This window comes from Puma concolor, chromosome C1 (genome assembly GCF_028749965.1).
Source record: "Puma concolor isolate L17-30 chromosome C1, mPumCon1.1.hap2, whole genome shotgun sequence".
Lineage (NCBI taxonomy): Eukaryota > Metazoa > Chordata > Mammalia > Carnivora > Felidae > Puma > Puma concolor.
The window spans coordinates 93,249,289-93,270,818 of NC_141674.1; the positions used below are offsets into that span (position 1 = coordinate 93,249,289).

General features: G+C 35.1%; 1 protein-coding gene across 3 annotated transcripts in view; it reads left to right on the forward strand.

Annotated features, from left to right (window-relative positions):
- The window catches only part of STXBP3 (syntaxin binding protein 3), a 63,175-nt gene extending 41,930 nt beyond the window's left edge, over window positions 1–21,245 (forward strand). Inside the window, exons 10-19 of one of the 3 annotated variants that reach the window (XM_025933462.2) lie at window positions 905–1,000; window positions 1,135–1,192; window positions 5,972–6,037; window positions 6,802–6,882; window positions 9,485–9,623; window positions 9,915–10,021; window positions 10,557–10,649; window positions 13,036–13,121; window positions 16,697–16,845; window positions 17,629–21,245. In XM_025933462.2, the coding sequence (XP_025789247.1) occupies window positions 905–1,000; window positions 1,135–1,192; window positions 5,972–6,037; window positions 6,802–6,882; window positions 9,485–9,623; window positions 9,915–10,021; window positions 10,557–10,649; window positions 13,036–13,121; window positions 16,697–16,845; window positions 17,629–17,723 (970 nt within the window). In that variant the 3' untranslated portion in view covers window positions 17,724–21,245. Of the gene's footprint in view, window positions 1–904; window positions 1,001–1,134; window positions 1,193–5,971; window positions 6,038–6,801; window positions 6,883–9,484; window positions 9,624–9,914; window positions 10,022–10,556; window positions 10,650–12,409; window positions 12,585–13,035; window positions 13,122–16,696; window positions 16,846–17,628 lie in introns of those variants that run through there. The other 2 variants (XR_015254946.1, XM_086717732.1) reach the window with 2 other exon arrangements.
- Window positions 21,246–21,530: the final 285 nt, after the last annotated feature.

Here is a 21,530-nt window from a genome sequence, read left to right on the forward strand (position 1 = left end):
GGGCCTGTAATTTTTGGAGCTATGGAAGTGGGATTATATTCATATAGTAGAAATCTATATTTATTATCTGCAGTTTAGAGCTGGGAAAGTTCAAAGCTGTACTTCCTAATCTTGGCTCAGGAAATTGACAGTTCCAAGGATGATTGAATCTCCTTAGCACTATAGATGGAAGGAGGCTATCTGCATTAAAAAAGAAGGGAGATGTTACATTTGGGGAGGCAGTCAAGAAGCCCATTTTGAGTAGTTTCATGAACCTCTTGAATTTCTACTCACCTCGGTAGGACTTACTAAGGCAATCAGAATTTTTTATGACTGCGTTAGTTTTTCTCTCATATCCTTTCTCATTCTTCATTGGAGATGTGGTTATAGGATTAGGGAAGAATGTAGAAACAGATGACACGTGTTTATGATTTTACATACTTGGATACATGTTTGTGAAAATGTGAACTGAAATACCTTCAGTATTTAATAGGCTACATTAGGGGTAACATTTAATAGGTGTTTAATAGTTGTGCTGATGGTTATTAGCACATCAAAATAGTATTTTAAGCAATTAGAACACATTGTTAATATAAATTCAGTCTTGTTCTTAGAGTTGATTGTAGAATGTTTAATATTTCATAAAGTACCATTTTGCTGAGCTAAAACTCTTTAATATAGCTGAATCTAACATTTGAAAGCAAAAATGTCTTGGTAGACATACAACTTTGATTTTGAATGTAAGGATACCAATATGCCTTACTTTTGAGTAGATATTCATTATCCTCCTAAAATTAATGGATTGAATATACATATGTATTGTTCAGTTTCTTGAGCTATGTCTTAAAATTATTGTTTGTAAAGATGTTTCTTCCACTTTAGGTGGGAGATAATCCAAAAGTTTTATATTTCTGTCTGCTTGTAGATACAAAACAGATGGGAAAGAAAAGGAGGCCGTCCTTGAAGAAGATGATGACCTCTGGGTCAGAATTCGACATCGGCATATTGCAGTTGTATTAGAGTATGTGAACCCATTTTAATTCTTATTCCATATTTTTTAGGCACTAAGTACCTGAAAGTACATTTTGTAATGTTAATATATTTCTGTAAAGAGTTAGACCTTACAAATCTAAATAATTTTCTCAAATTTGACAGGGAAATTCCCAAACTAATGAAGGAAATTTCATCAACAAAGAAAGCAACAGAAGGAAAGGTACGAATTTTATTTAGCATTCAAACTAATGATGGTGAATTTTAAAGTTTGTTTAAAATGTGTATTTTAACTATTTAATTTTCCACTTTGGGAAATTTCTAACACACACTAAAGTAGAAGAAATGAACTCCCATGTACCCATTACCTAGTTGCAACAGTTGGCAACATTTCGTCTGTCTTGTTTCATTTGAGTTTATTTTTAAAAGGCCATTTGGGGCGCCTGGGTGGCTCAGTTGAGTGTTCAACTTCAGCTCATGTCATGATCTCCTGGTTTGTGGGTTCAAGCCCCTCATCGGGCTCTGTGCTGAATAGCTTAGAGCCTGGAGCCTGCTTCGGATTCTGTTTCTCCCTCTCTCTCTGCCCCTCCTGTGCGCGCGCACACACACACACACACACACACACACACACACACACACACACACTCTCTCTCTCTCTCTCTCTCTGTCTCAAAAATAAATAAAAAATATTTAAAAAAATTAAAAAGCCATTTAGTCAATTTCATCAATGCATTCTTGTTGGATTTTTTAATAATGAGGTGTGATTTACCCAAGTGCACAAATCTTAAGTGTATACTGAGTAACTTTTTACGTATATATGTATACACACACACACATATAAATATATATATATGTTTATGTATATATATATACATATATGTATATATATATATACATATATGTATATATGTGTGTGTATATATATATATATATGTATATATATATTTATATATATGGAACCACCACCTAAATCAAAATAGAGAACATTTCCATCATTCCAAAAGAGTACACAATAATATCATCTGTGAATAAAGAAAATTTAGCCTGACCCTTTTCAATTTTATACATTTAAAATAGTTTTTTTAAGTTTGTTTATTTGTTTTGAGAGAGAGAGTGCACGTACACGCCCAAGTGGGGAAGGGTCAGGGAGAGAGAGAATCCTAACCAGGCTCCCTACTGTCAGCACAGAGCCTGATGCGGGGCTCAAATCCACAAAACCGTGAGATCATGACCTGAGCCAAAACCAAGAGCCAGACATTTAACCAGCTGAGCCATCCAGGTACCCTGACAATTTTGTCTTTAATTGAAATGTTTAGTCCATAAATATTTCATATAATTATTGATATAGTTGAGTTTATGTCTACCATCTTGTTTCTATTTGTTTTGTCCTTTTGTCTTTTTCTTTTCTGTCACCTTTATGTATTGTATTTTTTTTTTAGTGATTCCATTTTTTCTCCAATATAAATTTGTTTTATCTTTTAGTATCCTTTTTATAGTCATTATGCTAGGTATTACTAAATGTATTATCACAGTCTACCTTAAAGTAAGTATACTTTTGCCATATCCTGAAGAATTCAAGAGCCTTGTAAAAGTTTAACTACATTTTCCTCCTTCCTCTTTTGTGCCATTATCGTCGTGTATTTTACTTTAACATGTGTTTATAAACTTAAGTTGTTATTATTTAAATTCTCAATAGACTTTTATATTGCCCTCATATTTATGAGATGTATTGTTACTTATTCCTTATAACTCTTCAGTTTTTCCAAGGGCCAGATGAATTCTCTCAATTTTTGTTTTATCTGAGGTTATCTTTGTTTTGTAAGCTTTTCAGCTACACTTTTGCTGCATTTAAAATGAAAGGTTAGCAGTTTTCCTTTCAGCAATGTGAAGATTGTAAAACATCACCTTCTGGCCACCATATTTTATATTAAAGAAAGCAGCTGTCATGTTATCTTCCTGAAGATAAAGTGGCTTTTTGAAGATTTTCCCTTTATCTTTGATTTTTAACAATTTAGCCATCATATTTCTTACTATAATGTGTATAATGTATATAATATATATATATATAATATGTATCTTCCTTGGGTTTGTTGGGCTTCTTAAATCACTGATTAATAACTTTCATCATATTTGTAAAAATTTTTGGTCATTATTTCCTCATGTTTGTCCTAATCTTTCTCCTTTCCTTCTAGGACTCCATTCACTTGTGTTTTAGAGATTTTTTTTTTTTTTTTTTTTTTTTTTACCATATTCCACATCTTTTATATTCTGTTCTTTTCCCCCCATATTTCCCTCTCTACTTTAATTGAATATTTTCTGTTAACCTTTGAGTCTCCTATTTCTGTCTCTTTTGTGTCCAGCATGCTGTTAAACCCATTCTATGTATTATTTTTAAGTGATTTGTAAAGTTTTCTCTCTATAGTATAAAATTCTATTCGTTTTGACATATTCATATGATCATATAACTACAGTCAAGTTATAGAATAGTTCCACCACCTCCCCCAAATTCCCTTGTGCCTCTTTGTAGACAACCTCTGTATACAACTCTGATCTCCTGGCAACCACTAATCTGTTTTCTGTCTCTGTAGATTTGCCTTTTCTAGAATGTCATCTAAATGGAATAATACAGTATGACTTTTCTCATTTACGATAATGCACTTGACATTCATGTTGGCTGTAACAGTGGTTTTACCCTTTAATGCTTAGAAGTACTCCACTGTGTTTATCTATTCCCATCTTGCTGAACATTGAAATTTTTTTCAAGTTGTTGGCAATTATGAATAAAGCCACTATAAAACATTCAGGTTTTGTGTAAAAAGATGTTTTCATTCTCTTGGGTAGACAATTAAGGGTGAGATTGCTGGGCCATACAGTAAATATATGTTTAACTTCATAAGAAAATTCCAAAATACTGTGGCTGTACTATTTTATAGTCCCTCCAGCATTGTAAAGGAATCACTATGTTTTTGATTTCTAATATCGCATTTAGTTCCAAGACATCCATTGAATTTTTAAAATAAATTCTAATTTTCTATTGAAGTACTGTATCTTTTTATCCATTTAGTCCATCTTTTCCTGTTTTCTTTAACATAAATATGCTATTTTTGAATTCCTTGTCTGCTAACTCCAACATCTGGATTGTCCTGGGTCTACCTTTTTTTTTTTTTTAATACCAGTATAGTTAATGTACAGTGTTATATTAGTTTCAGGTATACAATATAGTGATTCAGCAATTCCATATATGATTCAGTGTTCATCATGAGAAGTGTACTCTTAATCCCTTTCACCTGTTTCACCCATCCCTCTACCCATGTTCTCTCTGGTAACCATCAGTTTGTTCTCTGCAGTTAAGAGTCTGGTTTTTTTGGTTTGTCTCTTCTTTTCTTTGCTCTTTTGTTTTTTAGATTCCACATGAGTGAAATCATATGATATTTGTCTTTCTCTGACTTATTTCACTAGCATTATACCCTCTAGATCCATCCATGTTGTTGCAAACGGCAAGATGTCATTCTTTGTTTACATCTGGTAGTATCCCATTGTGTATATATACCGCATCTTCTTTGTCTTGAGTCTACTTTTACTATTCAGTATTGATCACTTTTTTTGTCTTATATGTCCAGTAATATTTTCGTGTATGTTAGACATCACAGATTACATTGCAGAAGCTCTAGATGAGGTTCTCCCTGCAAAGAGTATTGAGTTCTGTTCTGGCAGGGATTTAATTTCCTGATGAATAATCTTAATTTTGTTGCCACTTCATGTCAGGCACTGTTATGGTTAGCATATTTCCTTTAGTTCAGAGACATAGTCCTAGACTAGAACTTAATCTCTGGGGATATTCCCTTAACACTGTCTTCTTTGGATCAGAGAATGCCAGTATTTTCTTAGCACTAAGACCCCTCTGAAATCTCTGTTCAGCATTTAGGCACCCACCATTGTTCTCTGGTAGGCCTTTTTTTTTTTTTTTTTGAAGTTTTTTTTCACGTTTTATTTATTTTTGAAAGACAGAGACAGAGCGCAAGCAGCGGAGGGGCAGAGAGAGGGGGAGACACAGAATCTGAAGGAGGCTCCAGGCTCTGAGCTGTCAGCACAGAGTCTCACGTGGGGCTCAAACCCACGAACCGTGAGATCATGACCTGAGCCAAAGTTGGATGCTTTTAGCCAACTGAGCCACCCAGGTGCCCCTCTGTGTTAGACCTTTAAAAGTTTTGCCCTTTACATGTGCAGGTTGGTGTTTGGCCAGGGATCCAAAGACAACCCTTCTTTGAGTTATATCTTTTTTTTTTTTTTTTTTTTTTTTTTTAAATTTTTTTTTTTTTTCAACATTTATTTATCTTTGGGACAGAGAGAGACAGAGCACGAATGGGGGAGGGGCAGAGAGAGAGGGAGACACAGAATCGGAAACAGGCTCCAGGCTCTGAGCCATCAGCCCAGAGCCCGACGCGGGGCTCGAACTCACAGACCGCGAGATCGTGACCTGGCTGAAGTCGGACGCTTAACCGACTGCGCCACCCAGGCGCCCCTGAGTTATATCTTTGAGTTATGTTGTGACTGGCTCTTTCCTAGCACCCTGCCCCCCAAACCCTATCTCACCAGCCCCAAACTCTGACCTCTTTTTCCTCTGCCTGGAGAGACTAGTGCTTTTTAGTTGAATTCTATTTCCTTTCACCATGTTTTCTAAAGTGCTCAAGGGAAAAGCTAGGGTAAGTGCAGGGATCGCCTTCAGTGCTTTCTTCTGCTTACGTATCTTAGCTGTGAGCAGTTTTTCTTAGCCATTGCCTGAGAGTTGTCTTATTTACTTTGTCCAATTCTATTTTTGTTTATGGAGGTAGAATAATTTTGAAATTAGCTACTTTATTGTGACTGAAACTGGAAGCCTCTTGAATTTTTTTAATTTGCCGAATACTTAGAAAAGTAACAATAAAACTACAAGATTTAAAAATTTTTTATATAACATACCAGAATTATAAGTTTGCTTTAAAAATGTTTGATTTTTTTCTAGACATCACTTAGTGCTCTTGCACAACTGATGAAAAAGATGCCCCATTTCCGTAAACAGATTACTAAGGTAAGCAGTATTGTACATGAGATACTTTATCATTTTTAGTTTATTAGTCGTCCAGTTCTATAGTCAGGTTTAGTAGTGGGTGTCATGGGATAGTTGGTGTTAGTTAACCTCTAAAATTTTAGTCTAGGTCTGGGAAATTTTCCAAATACTTAAGCTTCTCAGTAGTATTCTCTGTATATAATGTAGATTCATCCAAATTCAGCTTAAACTTTTTATACCTTTGTCTTGAACAGCCAGACAGAGAATTTTGTATTTATCAACTTAATAAGAAAATTTAATATTGGATTGACCATTGGTTGTTACTCTACTTGGTTCCTTAATAGTTATGTGTTAGTAGTTAAGAGCAGTTAAGCCACGTTGGTAGGTAAACTTTTGTTGTTGTTGGTAGTGGTGTATCATTCTTTCTTATGAGTCATTATCAGAATAATTTTAACTCATTTTTTATCATATGGCACCCTAATCAAGAACCAACAATATAAATTCAAACTTTAAGGACTTCGCTGTTTTTCTTTCTCTGCTTCTTTTTCATTACTCTTAAACTCAACACATACTCAACCCTTCTGTTTTTTGCTGTCTGTTGATTGTCTCTTGTGGACCATGTTAATTGTCACTTTTTTCTTTTTCTTGAGCTATTTTCCTTGCTTTACACGGTACCTACTTTCTGCCTAAGCCCATAATTTCCTTCAGGCCCATCTTACAAGTTTAGTATTATCAGTTGCTTAAAAAGAAATTAAAATGATTTAAATGATTGATTTGTTTTTCAGCAAGTTGTCCATCTTAACTTAGCAGAAGATTGCATGAGTAAATTCAAGCCTAATATAGAAAAGCTCTGCAAAAGTGAACAGGTATGTGCACAGTGAGAAATACATATGTCCTAATACATTTCCGGAATGAACTTTGTAAGGTGTGCTAAACCACAAAATCTCTCTTAGAAGGGGACTCAACTAGGCAGTATTTAAATACATCACTATTCACCAACATTATCATGTAGCTATAAGTATCATAGTAAGCAGTTCCTCCTAATCTGTGATTATGCGTTTTTGGTTAAATGGAATAATTTAAGTATTTAGAACATTGTTTCAGAGTAGCACTGTTGGCAGGCCTTTCTCAGTAGGTACAACATTTAATGCAGCATCCTGCAGAGTACTGCATTGGCACATTTAACTTGTTTTAGAGGCCCCTCTTTAATGCCAAACTATTTAGTGCAAAGAGAAATAGAATGCAAACCATATGTGATTTTAATTTTTTTAATGTTTATTTGAGAGAGAGAGAGAGAGAGGCAGTGAGACAGGGAGAGAGGGAATCCCAAGCAGACTCTGCATCATCAGCACAGTGCCTGATGTAGGGCTCAAACCCACAAACCGTGAGATCATGACCTGAGCCAAAACCAAGAGTCAGATGCTTAACCAACTGAGCCATCCAGATACCCCATGTAATTTTAAATATTATAGTACAGTTGACTCTTGAACAAGGATCAGGGGCGCTGACCGCCCACACAGTAAAAAATCCATGTATAACTTTTGATTCCCCCAAAACTTAACTACTAATAACATCTGTTGGCCAGAAGCCTTACTGATAACATAAGCAGTTGATTAATACATATTTTATATGTTATACATATTATATACTGTATTCTTATGATATTGTAAGCTAGAGAAAATGAAATGTTTCTAAGAAAATCATAAGAGAAAATACATTTAAAGTACTGTGCTGGGGTGCTTGGGTGGCTCAGTTGAGCGTCCAACTCTTGATTTCGGCTCAGGTTGTGGTCTCTCTACCCCTCCCCCACTCATGTGCCTGCACATTCACACATACATTCTCCCTCTAAATTGATTAATTAATTAAAATGAAATAAAACAAAAGTGCTGTGCTAAACTGGTGCAGCCACTCTGGAAAACAGTATGGAGGTTCCTCAAAAAGTTAAAAATAGGACTACCCCATGATCTAGCAATTGCACTACTAGGTATTTACCCACAGTATACAAAAATACTGATTCGAAGGGCCACATGCACCCCAGTATTTATAGCATGTTCAACAATAGCCAAATTATGGAAAGAGCCCAAGTGTCCATCGACTGAGGAATGGATAAAGAAGTGGTGTGTGTGTGCGTGTATACGCACACACACAGGAATATTACCCAGCCATAAAAAAAAGAATGAAATCTTGCCATTTGCAACAATGTGGATGGAGCAAGGGACTGTTAAGCTAAACAAAATAAGTCCAAGAAAGACAAATACCATATGATTTCATTCATATGTGGAATTTAAGAAACAAAGCAAATGAACATTGATGGGGAAGGGAAATAGAGAGAGGCAAACCAAGAAACTTAGAGAACAAACTGATAGTTAACTGGAGGGGAGGGGAGGGGAGGGGAGTGGGTGGATGGGCTAGATGGGTCATGGATATTAAGGAGGGCACTTGTTATGATGAACACTGGGTATTGTATTTAAGTGATGATGAATCACATAATTCTACACCTGAAACTAATACTACACTGTATGTTAAATAACTGGAATTTAAATAAAAACTAAAAAAAAAAAATAAAAATAAAGTCCTGTGCTATATTTATTGAAAAAATCCAGGGTGCCTGAGTGGCTCAGTCAGTTAAGCATCTAACTCTTGATTTTGGCTCAGGTCATGATCTTAGGGTTTGTGGGTTCAAACCCACAAACTGTGTCAGGCTCTGTGCTTTGTCAGCACAGAACCTGCTTGGAATTCTCTCTCTCCCTCCCTCTCTGTTCTTCCCCCACTCATGCTTGCTCACTCTCTCTGTCTCTCTCTCTCTAAATATAAATAAACTTAAAAAAAAAAAAAAGGAAAAGGAAAAATCCATGTATAAGTGGACCCACACCCTTCAAACCTGTGTTGTTCAAGGGTCAGCTGTAATCATGTTAAAACGTAAAAAGAAACACGTATAGTTAATATTAGTAATATACTTGACCTAACATAATAAATTCAAAATGTTATTTCAACATGTAATCAATATAAAATTATTAGTGAAATATTTTACATTCCTTTTTAAAAACTGAGTCTTCAGAATCTGGTGTTTTCACTTGTAAGCACATCTTAATTTAGTCTAGCCACATGAATGCTCATTGACCACATGTGGCTCAAGGCTACCATATTAGCATAGGTTTAATGATTTTCTTTGAATTATTTTTTGACTTTTTATATTTTAGACAGTCAATAGTTTACAAGTGATGCCTGCTTTTTTGTGAAGTATCATCAGTGTTACATTAAAATTTGGCATAATTTAAGGTATTTTTTAAAAGATTTTATTTTTAAGTAATCTTTACATCCAACATGGGACTTGAACTTACAACCTCAAGATCAAGTGTCTCACACTCTACTGACTGAGCCAGCCAGGCACCCTTGGGTTTAAGATGTTTTTAATTAAAAAAATGAATTTGGATTATAGGCCGCTGACTATATTTAATTTTCATTAAGGACCTGGCACTTGGAACTGATGCAGAAGGACAGAAAGTAAAAGATTCTATGCGAGTACTTCTTCCAGTTCTACTCAACAAAAATCATGATAATTACGATAAAATAAGAGCGATTCTACTTTACATCTTCAGTATTAATGGTAATTGAGACTTTATTTCACGAATATATTGAAATACTCAGCTCTAAAATCACTTTATAATTAAGTACTTCACTATTCATCATAAGAAAGTCTTAGAAAATTCAAAGATAGTAGCTGAAGTTGGTTAAGATAAACATAAAGAAAAATAGGAAATTGGGAGAACACCGAAGGGGGTATGTAATTAAACATTTGTTTTTTATTTAAAAAGCTTTATTAATGGGTACTACCTGAAACCTAGAGATGATTGTGGTAGCAATTATGTGACTGTTCACTCATATATTTTTATCTAAGGAACTACAGAAGAAAATTTGGACAGGTTGATCCAGAATGTAAAGATAGAAAATGAGAGTGACATGATCCGTAACTGGAGTTACCTTGGTGTTCCCATTGTCCCCCCAGTAAGAAATCTTACATTTGGTATATATTCATATACATGCATGTGTGTGTTTACATTAAATGTTTCCTCATATGGGAAATCCATGTGGATAGTCTTAATTTCACTCGATAGATTTGGTAAGTAGAAAAATTTTAATTTTATTTTCTGTATATGAGTAATTTGTACATTTTCTAGTGAATTTGTATCTTTTGTTTTCTGTTGTAATTTGCTCTTATACTTTTCTGTATGATTCATTTATAGCAAATTTTGAAAGAATTCTGTTTAGACTCCCAGTCTTTACCATCAAGTTTTATAGCACTTTTGAGTAAATATAATTTCTGATACTATTACAAATTTTATCATGAGAGCACAAAATACTGTGAAATTTTGTGACCACTCCTATTCAGATTTTTTTTGAGTAAGCATTTCCACTCTTAATTCTAAGTCAAATACACATAGTATTTGCTGTAAATTATGTATGTTTTTAAGAAAATGTAATAAGTGAATATTACTAAATAAAATTACTGGTTTTTAATTTTTTCCTCTATTTGTATTAGTCTCAACAAGGCAAACCATTAAGAAAGGATAGGTCTACAGAAGAAACTTTTCAACTCTCCCGATGGACACCTTTTATCAAAGATATTTTGGAGGTATAATTCATTAAATTTTACTTATACGCTAAGCGCCTTTCTGTAGAGTATTCTTTACTCTTTGTATATTTGTCAGTCTGAGCATATCTATGGGTCAGGAATTTTCTGCACTACTGGGAGAGTTCACAAAAGAAGGCTGTATCTGGGGTCAGGGGAAGAAAGGAAACTTGAAGATTCTTTCTGTGAAGATATCAAACAAACTTACACACTAATGGCCTCAAGATAAAAATAAGTACACATACTGCCTTATGAAAAAAACTATTGTTTTAATAACTCTAGGTAGCATAAATATAAATAATTTATTTGAATGAAAGTTCAACAAAATAACATTTGTATGTTACCACTGTTAGAAAGTGTTAGACTCCAGGGGTACCTAGCTGGCTCAGTCAGTTAAGCCCGACTTCAGCTCAGGTCATGATCTCACTGCTCATGAGTTCAAGCGCCGCGTCGGGCTCTGTGCTGACAGCTCAGAGCCTGGAGCCTGCTTCGAATTCCGTGTTTCCCTCACTCTCTGCCCCTCTCGTGCTCACACTCTGTCTCTTTCTCTCAAAAATAAACATTAAAAAAAAGTTACACTCTAGTATTCTTGGAAATGTATTTGTGATATTAAACTGTAAATTGTAAATTGTAGTTTGCTGTTATATCCAACAGATGGTTTATGCCTTTAATACTGTTTCCTTTTAGAAATTAATATTCATTTATAGGAAATTAGAAAATGAACTAATAAAAATTATATTATGAACAATAAAATCATGGCATTGATTCTTCAGTTATAATCATATAGTTCTATTTATTCCAATTTTCCTTTGACTTAAACCCCAATTTCTATTTTGCTTTGGGAACTAAATGTTTATAATTTATTACTATGATTTTCCTGTTTTGCTTGGCTAATTTTATGTCATTCATACATGTTTAACATAGATGAAAAGTTTAAAGAATTTAGACTTTGTTATATAGCATACGATTTTTTTCCCTATCCATAACAAGGATGTAGAATTAAGTAGTCTTTCTTGGCTAGTACTTTAAAAAAATATATTTCTTAATGTTTGAGAGCAAGAGAGCGTGGGCAGGGGAGGGACAGAGAAAGAGAATCCCAAGCAGGCTCGGCGCTGCCAGCAGAGAGCCTGACAAGCAGAGAGGGCTTGATTTCTTGAACCTTGAGTTCATGACCTGAGCCAAAATCAAGAGTCAGACACTTAACTGACTGAGCCACCCAGGTGGCCCTTGGCTAGTACTTTTAAAGTGAGAATTGACTATCCTGAACCCTGTAACAAGGATTTGCATGTTAATTAAAAAATGGTCTATTTTTGGCTCAGTGACATTCTAAGGCCTTCAAGATTTCTCCTGAAACTTGGTTTCTTTGCCTCTTACAATCTTTTTATGTATGTATTTATTTATTTAGTTACTTTACTTACTTAGTTACATGCAAGCTAGGCTTCTTACAATCTTAATGAAATATTCTTGGACTACTCAGTACCTTGTGCTCATTCCTTGTGCCCACCTACTGATACCTGTTATACTACCATGCTGTAAAGCAGTGGTCTCCAAACTGTTTTAATCATGTACACTTAACCATAAAAATTATGAACATGAGTTAGCATATGAACTATTTGTGAAGTATGCATTACTGTACTGATAAAGCATAATGTATGTATATAGTATACCCATACATATATCATAAAATGTAACCCTTAAAAAATTTTTTTTAAACATAAAGGAAAACTTCTCTCATCCCCTTGGATTGTCTTGATTACCCCTAGGTCAGGAGCGCACATTTTATTTTAGAGCCATTGCAATGAAGGGCAAAACCTGGACTCTCCAGTAGCCTAAGAGGTATGTCAGGACTAGGATGGTATTTAGAAACCTGTAGTGCTCTAGAGATAAAGGTTTTGATAAAGTCTCTGTAATCCTTACACCAGTAGACCCTCCAAATGAAACTTAGACATTCAGTAAATGTTAATTTAATAAGTAAATAAAGGATTGCATTAATTTTTGAAGCAAGTAAGGTTTGTAAGTTTCAGAGAGAGGGTTAACCTTATTTTATTAAATATTTATATATCTTGAGGTTCCTTGATTGTTAACACAAATTTTGAGTTTTATGTAAAACATGCAAATAAAAAATCCTGGAGGGGGCACCTGGGTGGCTTAGTCGGTTCAGTGTCCCACTTCGGCCCAGGTCATGATCTCATGGTTCATGGGTTCAAGCCCCGTGTTGGGCTCTGTGCTGATAGCTCAGAGCCTGGAGCCTGCTTTGGATTCTGTGTCTCCCTCTCTCTCTGTCCCTCCCTGGCTCGTGTTCTGTCTCTGTGTCTCTCAAAAATAAATATTAAGAAAAAAATCCTGGAATTTACATTTTTCTGATGGTGTTAATTTTTTTCTTCCCTAGGATGCCATCGATAATAGATTAGATTCAAAAGAATGGCCATATTGTTCCCAGTGTCCAGCAGTATGGAATGGCTCAGGGGCTGTAAGGTAAAAGCTATAGAAGTATGATATTATAGACTAATAATTGAAAGTACTCTTACATTGAGAAGTACTCTTATTTTGAGAATTCTTCTGGAAGAATAGTGACTTAAAAGACAGTTTTTCTTTAACCGTGACCTGTTTTAAATGAGTCTAGGTAAGCAATATGAAAACATACCATACTGTAGAACAAATGAATGTCATGATCTTATGTAATGCAGGGGTGTCAACTCCCAGACCCTACTTTGCACAATACCTAAGGCTTTGTCTCCTTTGTTCATTAAACTGGTAAACATCTTTGTTTGCCAAGATTAAGCTAACATTCTACAAGGCAGACCAAGCCTCAACTCAGTTTACCAGCCTAGTTTTTAGCTTCCTTTTTACTGCTGGCCTTTGGGAGATTTCTCTTACTTGTTTACTTTCAGCTGTGCTTTTAAAAAGAGTTTCATTCTTATTTTAACCAAAGCTTCTAGATGCTTTCTAGAGTGAGATTTTTAGGATCTAGGGATTTTAATTACAATTTGTTTAATCTATCAGAATGTAAAACACTAGCACAGCATCTTATACATATATGTGAAACAAATTAAATATAATCCCTCAAAACTGCTATTCAGAAGTTTAAAAATTGTTAGAACCACATAATTGTTTTGAGCAGCATGATCCCATTTTTCTTCCTTTTTTTTTTTTTTTTTTTTTTTTTCCTTCCTTACTCCAATTCTCTTACTTTGGAAACAGTTTTTAAACCAAAATTGCACTTTTAGTATCTCCTTGATGTATCTTATATGGGAATCATGAGTGTATCTTAATTCCTGTTTCATCTTTCAAAACCAGTTACTGATTCTTACTTTTTTTTTCTGTTGTTGATGCCTTCGTCATTCCTTAAGATGTCAGATGGAAATGATGTAGACAAGAACATTATTAAAAGTTTACTATGGGATCCTACATTGCAGGATCTTAGAGGTCCTCTAGAACATGGTCTCCAAAGTGGGTGACAAGATGATTTGAGGGTATTTATTTTTACAAAAGAGGGAGAAATGAAAGCTTTATTAATATGCACCAATACACATATAATTTAAAAAAAATTTTTTTTAATGTTTATTTATTTCTGAGAGAGAGACAGAGCATGAGTCGGGGAGAGCCAGAGAGAGTGGGAGACACAGAATTAGAAGCAGGCTCCAGGCTCTGAGCTGTCAGCACAGAGCCTGATGCAGGGCCTCAAACCCACAAACCATGAGATCATGACCTGAGCCGAAGTCGGACACTTAACTAACTGAGCCACCCAGGCGCCCCTAGATGTAGAAAAATTTTATTTTGAAATATTTACTTTTGAAGTAGAAGCTCAAAATTTTTACTAGTGAAGTGTGGGAACATGATTCCTGTGAATAGCCGTGCTATCCAGTAGAACTTTCTTGCAGTAATGGAAATGTCATATATCTGTCCTCTATAGTATGATAGTCACTAGCCACATATGGCTGTTGAGCACATGATATGTGGCTAGTATGACTGAATTTTTAATTTTATTTAATTTTAATTACATTTAAGTAGCTTTGGGGCACCTGGGTGGTTCAGTCGGTTGAGCGTCTGACTCTTGGTTTTGGCTCAGGTCATGATCTCATGGTTCATGGGTTCGAGCCCTGAATCAGGCTCTGTGCTGATAGTGCAGAGCCTGCTTGGTATTCTCTCTCTTTGCCCCTGTCCCACTCACGCTCGCTCACTCTCTTTCTCCCTCTCTCTCCCTCTCTCAAAATAAATAAATAAATAAACTTTAAAAAAATTTTAATAGCCTCATGGAGCTAGTGGCTCCTGTATTGGACAGTGCAGATCTAGAGCAATCTGGGGGAGGAAGTGACATATAAATAATAGCTATTATTTATTGAGTGTTTCCTTGGTACCAGATTGCATACTTTGTGTATCCTGTACATTTTTTCATTTAACCCGGAAACAACCCTTGAAGTTTAGAAAGAAGTTCCGTAACTTGCTGAAAAGTGCAACTGAATTAGAAAGCAACAGAATCAGAGTTGTAACCCAGGTCTAACTCCTTTTATCTTTTTTTTTTTTAAAACAACTTTATTGAGGTGTAATTGACTTAGAAACACTGTATATATTCAAGAGCTACAGTTTGGTATTTTGATACATGTACATTGTAAATGATCACCACAAGCTAATTAATGTATCTATTACCTTTACAAAGTTATCATTTTCTTTCGCATGCGTGTGGGGGCGTGGGGGGGTGAGAAGGCTTAATTTAATAATTTAAGATCTAACCTTTTAGCAAATTTCAATATACAATATAATTTTTGTTAACTATAGTCACTAGGCAGTACATTAGGTCTCCAGAATTAATTCATCTTGCATAACTGAAACTTTGTGTCCTTTGATCAACACTACCTCATTTCCCTTTCCCGCCCCCAACTCCTGGCAGCCAGTAATCTATTCTCTGCTTCTGTGAATTTGTTTCATATTCCACAGAGAAGTGAGATCATGCAGTGTTTGTCTTTGAGTCCAATGTAATTTCACTTCGCAGGTTCATCCGTGTTGCCATTAGCAGAATTTCCTTTTTTTTTTTTTTTTTTTTTTTTTTGTTTTAAGGCTGAATAATATTCCACTGGATATATACACTACATTTTCTTTATCCATTTCTCTACCAGCAGACATTTAAGTGTTTTCTGTATCGTCGCTATTGTGAATAATGCTGCAGGTAACACAAAAGTACAGATATATCTTCAATATCTCCTGCCATCATACTTCAGTGAGTTCCAGCATAGAATGTCCCAGTACCACATCAACTGCAAATCCATACCTGTGCCTCCCTCCCTATACCTATAAATACAGCTGACACTCTCATTTATTTCATATGAAGAAATAATATACCTGAGAAGTCTGTGACTTTGTGAAGTTAAAAAAAATGGGGAAAGTGGCACTGAAGCAAGAGGGTTTTAAAGACTCCAGAAAGTCATAGACTTTTCAGGTATATAGAGTTTTATTTTATTTTTTATTTTATATTTTATTTTTTATGAGAGCCCTCAGAGACCACTCTTTAAAAAAAAAAAAAATGTTTTTTTTTTAATCTATTTTTGAAAGAGACAGAGAGAGAGAGAGAGAGTACAAGCAGGGGAGGGGCAGAGAGAGATGGAGACACAGAATCTGAAGCAGGCTCCAAGCTCTGAGCTGTCAGCACAGAGCCCATTGCAGGGCTTGAATGCACAAACTGCAAGATCATGACCTGAGCTGAAGTCAGGTGCTTAACCGACTGAGCCATCCAGGCATCCCCCCACTTTTTTTTTTAAGTTTATTTATTTTGAGAGAGAGAGTGAGCAGGGGAGGGGTAGAGAGAGGGAGAGAGAATTCCAAGAGTTGCACCATCTTCCAACTGAGCCAGCGAGGCACCCCTGATCAAAATTAAACTTGAAGTGGGGCTGTCCTATCTAATTCTTGATCCTCCAGTCATACCATAGTTAAGTCATTTCCATAAAATCAGTGTAGTTGGTGCCAAATTTTGAGTTTGCTTGAATTAGCCTTTTTAAGAAATCTACAAGCACTATGGTTTTGGAAATGTTTTTAACATGTTTGTGTTTATTTTTTAGTGCTCGCCAGAAGCCCAGAGCTAATTATTTAGAGGACAGGAAAAATGGCTCAAAACTGATTGTTTTTGTAATTGGAGGAATTACATACTCTGAAATGCGTTGTGCTTATGAAGTTTCTCAGGCACATAAATCCTGTGAAGTTATTATTGGTAAGTCTTTTTTTTCCACTTTTCAATTTTATTTTAAACAAACTCTAAATGCAAGAACATATATGTAAAACTTTATGTTGTATTTTATATGTAAGACTAATTGTTCAGTGCAAAAAGGTATTAATCATAGTGTGTTTTATGTGATGTACTAGTTTTTCCTGGTTGACCTTTTTGATAATTTGATTTTTAAATACTCTGATTTTGAAGGAATAAGCTTCAAGATACTATATGATTTAAATATTAAGTATCTTTTAAAATATTATGTTCTGCTCTTATGAAATAAATTTTGAGACATAAATACATTTTTATTACAGAAATATTTTGAATGTTTTTGTGAATGTGACATTGGCAAGTCTTGTGTGGAATTTAGTTTTAAGAATTTTATCAAAGCCACTGATATATAACCTCTCCTCGTCTCTGGAATGCAACATTTGTACACCAGGTCTAAATCTAGAGCACTGCTTAATGATCCTGTGGTTGAACAGTGACTATCGTGTTCTGCCACAGGGATAGAATAACTTCCAGTTTTGCTGTTCAGCATATCAATATATAGCACAAAGAAGACAGAGCCCTAGGAGTGAATTATTAAGCCTACTGTTCAATGAAGAGGAAGGACGTGAAATATTGTGGTATAGGCAGATTTCGGGAACGTGTCCTATAGAAATTTTGTTAAATTGCTCCAAGCTATGGCACTTTGCAAATTTGAGGGACAGGGCAATATAATTAACCAAGAAGAATCTATTTAAGTGCTGGCCTCTGAAAATTTATCTTTTCTCCTACCAGGTTCTACGCATATTTTAACACCCAGAAAGCTTTTGGATGATATAAAGATGCTGAATAAACCCAAGGATAAAGTCTCCTTAATTAAGGATGAATAGGGATTTTTTTTTTTTTGGAGATTCTTATTAATATGTTCAACTAAAATAGATCAAGACAAGGTTGCTACCATGTAATTTAACACTGTAAATATTTTATGGAATAATGATTTTTCAAACATACTTCTTAAGGGACTTTATGATTACATATCTTTGGATTTGCCATGTTTAATAATTTAAATAGTGTTGTTGCTTTGTAGATGATGAGAAGAAATGTTAAAATGCTTTCTAAAAGGAAATTTTTCTCCTTTGGAACTGAATATATTAGAATTGTGGGTAATTTTTCACAACTACCTATGTACATATTAATTACTTACCAGATGCTTATCTGTCTTATACTGAAATATAGTTTTTTGGGAAAGAATTATTTTAAGTGAAAAGGTAGTAAAAGTAAAAACTTTAAGTGTGTGTATGATAGAATGATTTTCTATAAGTGCAGGTTTTTTTCCATTTGAAATTCATAATTTCTTTTATGTGTAAAATAGTATTGTCATTAATAGAAATAATTTCACAGTGTATACTGTCTTCCCAGATACTTCTAAAGAACACAATTTTATGTAATTTCAGAATCACGTATGTTTAAATTAGAAAGCCAGAATTAATTGTGAATATTCTAAGAGAAAATAAATGTATAGTTACAAAAATTATCTTTTTGGGGGCAGGGGAGGAGAGGGAAGTTGGGAACTTAAAAATTCTAAATCAGAGAGTTACAAAAAAAAAAGGAATGCACCATAATCTTCCCATCAAGATAGCCCGGGTTGATATTCTATAAAAACAATGTAATATTTGTATAGGTTGGATAATATAAGGATGTGTTTGCACAGGTATTACACAAAAGGAATGTCTTCATTTCAAATACCTCTTTTAACCTGTCCTCCTAGTGTTGTCACATTAGGGACCATAATTTTATATATTACTCATCTTCAGAGTTTTGCTTATATATAATGCTGCATTATTTCGGTACATAACCTTCACAAACACTCAAATTTTTATAATATAAATTTCTAGCAATGGCATAGCTGGTCAAAGTATTTGTGCGTTTAAAATCTAGCTGACCCTGGGGCACCTGGGTGGCTCAGTCGGTTAGGCAGCCGACTTCAGCTCAGGTCATGATCTCGCGGTTCGTGAGTTCGAGCCCCGCTTCGGGCTCTGTGCTGACAGCTCAGAGCCTGGAGCCTATTTCAGATTCTGTGTCTCCCTCTCTCTGACCCTCCCCCATTCATGCTCTGTCTCTCTCTGTCTCATAAATAAATAAAACGTTAAAAAAAATAAAAATAAATAAATAAATAAAATCTAGCTGACCCTTGAACAGCATGGGTTTATGGACACTGACCCCCACCCTCCCCAACCACGCAATTGAAAATCTGCATTTACTCCTCAAAAACTTAACTACTAATAGCATACTGTTGACCAGAAGCCTTAGCAATAACGTAAACAGTCAACACACATTTTGTGTTATATGTATTATATACTGTATTCTTACAATAAAGTAAATGAGAGAAAAAGTGTTAAGAAAATCATGAGAAACAGGGAGCCTGAGTGGCTCAAGTTGGTTAAGTGTCCAACTCTTGATTTTGGCTTAGGGTTCAAGCCCTGCATTGGGCTCTGTGCTGACAGCACACAGAGCCTGCTTGGCATTCTATTCTCTCTCCCTCTTTCTCTGCCCCTCCCCTGCCTCTGCGTTCTCTCCCTTTCTCTGAATGAATGAATGAATGAATGAACGAATGAATGAATGAAAATCATGAGAAAATAACTTACAATACTGTACTGTATTTATCTAAAAAAATCTGTTGTTCAAGGGTCAACTGTGCTGATAGGTATGACCGTTATGTAGTAAATCCATCACTTTTCCTTTATGGCTTTGGTATTATATGCTGTACTTAGAAATACTTCTTACGCTCAATATTATAAAGTCATTCACTCTTTCTTCTGGAACATTTCAATAAGTTCATTTTATTTTTACAGATAATTCATCCATCTGGAATTGACTTTAGTGTGAGAATATATGCTAGGTACGGTCTCTTAGCACTTGACATTATGTCCCATGCCTCCCCATCTCATACCAAAGGGGATGAAAGGCCAAAAATGAAGTTTTGTAGAATCCAAGGTAAGTAGGGTTCATTCTGAACAGGTTAGGTTCTGCCAGAGATTTGCATTTGGTCAAGATTTGGAAGGTAGAGACCATCTACCACGGCTGTGCTAGTGGATAAGCAAGCTCCTGCCACCTGAAGTTTGTAGCAACTAGACTCCATGTTTTAGTATCTGTCACCTGCTGCATGGGCATGAGGCAATGCTGGTGGCAGTAGCAGCACTGAATTTATATTCCCTGGATCACAGAAGGTGATATAACCTTGAGTCTAAAAGCATGTTGGCTGGGGCATCTGGGTGGTTCAGTCAGTTAAGTGTCTGACCCTTGATTTCAGCTCAGGTCATGATCTCACAGTTTGTGAAGTTGGGCTCTGTGCTGACAGCTCAGAACCTGCTTGAAATTCTCTCTCTCTCTCTCTCTCTCTCTCTCTCTCTCTCTCTCTCTCTCAAAATAAAAATTAAAAAAAAAAATTTAAAACATGTTGGCCCCCACTTTCTGCCCCTGCAGCTTTTTCTCGATTTTTAAGGACCTATATTCAGTCCCGTTCTTTGAAATACCTAGCAGAGTTTCTGTTCCTACAGTGAACCCTGACTGATATATTATTTAATAGAGATCCAGCTTTCTTCTTAAATACCCAGATATTGTACAGATTTTATTGGGCAATTTCTCCTTCCCCAACTAGTCTGAAATACTACCTTTATCATAGACTTTATTTGCATTTTGGTCTGTTTCTGAATTCTGTTTTATTGACCATTAGTTTGTATTTTTCCCTATTTTAATTCATGCTGTATTTTAATGTGTGATAGATATAATCTCTACCTAAATCACTGTTACTTTTCAGAAATTTTCTGGCTATTACATTTTTCTAAATGAACTTTAGTATCATTTTGTTAATACCACAAGTTATTTTGGTATTTTTATTAGGATTGCAGTAAATTTGTAGGTTAATTTAGGAAAAATTGACACCCCTATAATATTGAAATTTGAAATTTAGGAATATATAATGTCTTTTTATTTACCTAAGTCTTTATAACCTTCAGAACCTTTATTTTCCTCATATAGGTACTGTATATTTCCATAGTATCTTTCTTTTGTGATTCCATGTGAATTGGATCTTTTATGTTATTTTCAAACATTTTTTATATAGGAAAGCTATTGTTTTGATATCTTAATTTCATAACTTGCTGTTTTACTAAGTAACAATATGCAAGTGCTTACTTAGAGCATTATATGTGCCAAGCAGTGTTTCGAAGTGCTTATATTACCTCATTTAATCTTCTCATTTAATCCTATGAAGATAGGGACTATTATTATCATCTCCATCTCCATTTTAAAGCTGAGGAAACTAGGGCACATAAAGGTTATGTAATTTAACCTCGATGTTTATGTGGAGAGGAAAGGCTTGACATTTATAAACAGCTCTCTTTGAATATCAAGCGTGGGAACAGTACTTTGTCAGTGAAAGGGCTGGTTTTGGGTGTCTGCATTTTATTTGTGGTCCTTGTAAGCCTTGGTTACTATCAGTCCAAGGTTAGTACTTGTGTGGAACAGAGATTTAGACTAATCCAATGCCCTGTAACAAATGGAACCAAGAGTGTGATGACAGCAAACACTGGCCCATTCATTGAGTCACTTAACACCTCAGTGATGATTTTGTCCTATCACAATGATGTGAGATCCTTTGAGGCCTCCATTTTACATGTATTTTAGTCTTAGAATTG